At 41.9% G+C, this 4,848-nt stretch overlaps 1 protein-coding gene across 1 annotated transcript in view; it reads right to left on the bottom strand.

Annotated features, from left to right (window-relative positions):
• Window positions 1–3,916: 3,916 nt before the first annotated feature.
• The window catches only part of LOC134082043 (ribonuclease inhibitor-like), a gene marked incomplete at its 3' end in the record, with an annotated part of 3,385 nt that continues 2,453 nt past the window's right edge, over window positions 3,917–4,848 (bottom strand). The window contains exons 2-3 of the mRNA XM_062537679.1: window positions 4,200–4,373; window positions 3,917–4,064 (exon numbers count right to left, since the gene is read on the bottom strand). Of these exons, the coding sequence (XP_062393663.1) occupies window positions 3,917–4,064; window positions 4,200–4,373 (322 nt within the window). The remainder of the gene's footprint in view (window positions 4,065–4,199; window positions 4,374–4,848) is intronic.

Below are 4,848 nucleotides of genomic sequence, written 5' to 3'. Positions count from 1 at the left end.
GACATGCACACACATTGCTCCTGCATATTGGACTGGGGTTTTGCAAGTGTGTACAGGTCTTAACATTTTTCTTAGTCGCTTTGGTACAGTTCTCAGATCAGAGTTGAAATTCTCAAAACTACCTGTTCAATCTTCACATCATTATGTCACTTGTGCACATCAAAAAAGCTTTTTCTCATTGCTCTGATCAAGTTGTGAATGCAAATTATTATGTACAATTCTCTGTTTTTTCCTACATTATCAATTGCTTATGTCATGTTGATCAAAATGTATTATAATGGGTCTCTGTTGAACAGTCTCACCCCCCCACAACATTTAGGCATTATTTCATAGTATAAGTCTTTACATGCAAAATGGTTGAACAAGTTGTCATATGACAATTTGTGGCCCAAAAGACAGGAACATCAGGTGTAGGAAGTCTGCACTGTAATTCCTACAACACTGCATTTACGATATTGTCCTATGGTCAAATTTCTACTTTATTTCATTTTATCCCCTTTATACTATGCAGGGCTGTCTTTTCCTTTCTGTAGCACAATGATAAGGTCTGTCAACAAATTACAGTAAAAAAGAGTAAAAACGTAAATGTGAATATTGTCGATTCAACTCCCACATACACTAAGGTGTAACCTACAATTGACAAATATTGTATTTACAAATTCTAGCCATAGTTTACATCAGAACATCCCTCCAGAGTACACTGTTATACTGACAACATGACTAAGCCATTTGACTGTCTTATCCATACATGATGACACAAGGACTTGACATTCTGATGCACTGACATGTTCATTGACACAAATATTTAGTTTTGAGAGATGGACTAAGGATTTTGAGCAAGGAACTGCATTTTGCAGGTAATCCATGATGTTTTGCTATTTGCACGAATAGTTTTGAGAAATGCACTTATTGTTTAGCAAATCTCAAGGATGATTCATTAAATGTACCAAAGCGACTGAGAAAAACTGTAGGACACATATAAAACACCAACCATAATGTGCTATGCTAGTCATAATAATAACCCTTTACAAAGACATGTCCGACTAACACCAACCTTAAGGTCTGCAGTTTGCAGTGGGGACTAGACAGACCCTTAGAGAGAAGCTGAATCCCAGAATCTCCCAGGATGTTGTGACTCAGGTCCAGCTCTATCAGGGAGTTTGGTGACTGTAGAACAGCAGCCACAATTCCACAGGACTTCTCTGAGAGTTTGCATTCAGCAAGTCTGCATAACAACATGATAAAGGATACAATATTACAGAGATCCCTGCTGAAAAAAACAGCAAGAAACCAGCTTAGGCTGGTAGCTGGTTTTAGCTGGTCTTTGCTGGTCTTTGCCCAAAACACAGTTATTATTGCTGGTCTTTGCTGGTGTAGCTGGTTAGGCCACCAGCTAGACATGCTGGCGTGACCATCTGAGGAAGCTGGTCGTGCTGGTGTGACCAGCCTGTCGTTTGGGATACAACTGGTTTAAGATGGTCATGCTGGTGACCAGCCTGTCAAGCTTGACAAAGATGGTCAAGCTGGTTTTCTAGAATAACCAACATAAGCTGGCGTGGCCAGTAAAAACCAGCAATGTAGACCAGCAACACCAACTAAAATGACCAGCTTAAGGTGGTACGACAATCAAAACCAGCTGAATTACCATCATAAGCTGGGTAAACCAGCTGAAGGTGTGTTTTCGCGAGTGTTTTGCTGGTCTAGCTGGTTAACCATCAAAGGGTGGTCAAATAAGCTGGTTAACAAGCTGGTCAACCAGCAAACAACCTTTAGCTGGTCAGGCTGGTTTTTTCAGCAGGGATGTGTCATGCCCGGCTATGCCGTGCTGGGTGTGTCTCTCCCTGGCCTGCAATGTCTGCTGTTACCTCTGTCTGTGTCGCCTCTAGGGGGAGCTGTTCTGGTGGCCGTGCCGGACTAATTGGTGCACTGATGGGAGGGTGCTTAAAAACCATGGCCTTCTCGTCCACTCGCTCTCTCTCTCATTCTGTTCTGGCCTGACGACGCGAGGCTGGCTGCAGTCGTTGCTGCTGTTCCTTTTGCCTTTTCACTTTACACTTACATATACTGATATGCACAACACTTTTAGTTAGCATTCCACTTATTGACTTCGTTATGCTCATTCGTTAATTAAACATATTTTACTTTAAACCTTAGTTTCAGTGTGGTCTCCCCTATGTCAGCTCTGCTGTGAGCCAAGTGGTCCTGACAGATGGATAAATGGGATACAAAATGCCCTGATAAATCAGCACCATCAAGTGATCTTTCGCAGGTCATTCCCACACATCACACACACACGTGACTGATACCAGCACAAGACTTCCAATGCACATGTACATGGGCAAAATATATCTATCTATTAATGCAAGGAACGTCTGTGTGTGTGTCTGTCTGTCTGTGTGTTACACGCATAACTCTCGAACCACTCATCCGACTGACCTAAAATTTGACACGTCTTGCTAATGGCATGCCTGAGTGCAGTGCAAAGTTTGGTCGTTTTCGGACAAAAAATGACAAAGTGACAAAGAAATTTATATATTTATCATTATGAACTTCATTTGTGTGCGTCAAAGTTATAATCCACACTTTCATATGTGTGTTCAAAGTTGCTATTCACAGTTTCACATGGGAACCTCACAGGAACGCTATGCACCTGCAGATAAGAAACGAGAGGAGGATTTTAGGGAGGTTTCGACCAAGGTCATGCTGACTTGTTTTGCTCTCTGCTTTTCTTTAATAAAAGAGCCTCTTTGCGTCCAAGAGCTCAGAGACTGTTTCGGAGAGGTAAAGCACCTCCTCTCTATGTCTCTCCTCTTGGCGCCAGAGTATACTGAAAATTATACTACTTGTCTGTGGTTCTTGTGTCATAATATTGGGAAGATTTTCCTGACACAAAGATATCGTTAAATTAAGCTAAATACAATTCTACCGCTCTAGCCAAACTGTAACCACTCCACTTCTCACTCTCACTTACTCCAGCATAGAGAAAAAAGCCCATTTCGCTGACAAACTCACGTGTTGCCATTCATGGAAATTACAAAGTCTCACTCAACAACGCAACGTTTCAAGATTGTTCATCTTGGATAAACATGCTGAGTCCGACACACATGCACCCATGTTGGTAAACAGGCTGTTAAAGTAACATTACGTTGCATAGGCTAGCCTACAATATGCCGACGCACACAAACACGTTGGTAAAATTCTGTTAAAATGTGCATTTAAAACAGCCGCTCTTGACACTATCCGGACATCGGCTATGGGCATAACATTCATTCAAACATCACTTCTGAGTTCATAGCACTGGCATGGCCATGGTCATACGGTTAGATTGATCATTTCCCAACAACAGCAAAAACGCATGGGTATGTAATGTGTCTAATATTGCCATTAGCTGCAACTCAAACGCCTTATCCCCTTCACTTTTTTACTTTGCAAAGTGAGTAAAAAGCGCTACTAACTGCGCGGGCCTGATTCTACATCATCGCCAATCTAACATGATCTACCTGCATCAACGTAATTGGGCAACAAGTTTCTTGGAAAACATTGTTTCTACGGGCACTGCACTAGTGGCAAATAATGATCTGAACTGAACGGAACTTTCTCTCTCTCTCTCTCTCTCTCTCTCTCTCTCTCTCTCTCTCTCTCTCTCTCTCTCTCTCTCTCTCTCTCTCTCTCTCTCTCTCTCTCTCTCTCTCTCTCTCTCTCTCTCTCTCTCTCTCTCTCTCTCTCTCTCTCTCCCTCACACACTCACACACTCACACACTCACACACCTGAAAGGTTTGCAATGTTATGAGAGGACATAATTGTATACAAGCAATTTAGTAACATAAGTGTCACTTTATGGCATACTATCAACCGCATTAACTACTGTAAGACATGTCTGACTAACACCAACCTAAAGGTCTGCAGTTTGCAGTGGGGACTAGACAGTCCCTTAGAGAGAAGCTGGAGTCCAGAATCTCCCAAGTCATTGTGACTCAGGTCCAGCTCTATCAGGGAGTTTGGTGACTGTAGAACAGCAGCCACAATTCCACAGGACTCCTCTGAGAGTTTGCATCCAGCAAGTCTGCATAACAACATAAAAAAAGATACAATATCTCACGTAATTTCATGTATCCTCTAGCCACTTGTGAATGTAAGAATCAGTCAATCAATCAAGACAGACTACAACTTGATGTATCTGATTCTCTAGCGTACATACTGAAGTGCTTCAACTTTGCGGTGAAGATCTCCCAGTGTAGCAGATAACAGTTTCTGTGCTGATTCTCCAGGATGATTGTTGCTCACATCCAACTCTTTCACACAGGAGGGGTTCAACATCAGAGCCAGAGCCAGACAAACATAACCTTCATCTGAGATACCACACTTACTGAGCCTGAGAGAGAGAGAGAGAGAGAGAGAAAGAGAGAGAGTGTGTGTAAATGACCCCACAACATTGCTTTATTTTATTAAGAAATTTTGATTCATATTTCTTTAAATAATTTGGTATAAGTGAATAGACCCTTGTTTGCACTAAGAAAGAGGGGGGGGGACTTTTATTGTGAAACGATGATTTAAGTGACTGACTGCATTTCTTAAGTTTCGTTTTTGGTATCGGCCTCATGAGAGCAGAGATACCGTAGCTTCTCCAGAAAGATTTTTTTTTATTAGTTTTAAGGAACACGTCACCGTTATTTCATATTAAACTACGTTATTCCCTTAACTAAGACGAGTTGATACATACCTCTCACGTTTCAATTCGTGCACTCACTGGCTTTGGCGAGTGGCGCAACTTTGATAGCACTTAGCTAGCCCAATGCATTCATTAGGATCCGAACAGAGATGAAGTTAGAAGCGACCAAACACCTCCA

Source organism: Sardina pilchardus, chromosome 1 (genome assembly GCF_963854185.1).
Source record: "Sardina pilchardus chromosome 1, fSarPil1.1, whole genome shotgun sequence".
NCBI classification, from domain to species: Eukaryota; Metazoa; Chordata; class Actinopteri; order Clupeiformes; family Clupeidae; genus Sardina; species Sardina pilchardus.
Note: the sequence above shows the minus strand (reverse complement) of the source record. Positions and strands in the feature narration are given on the sequence as shown.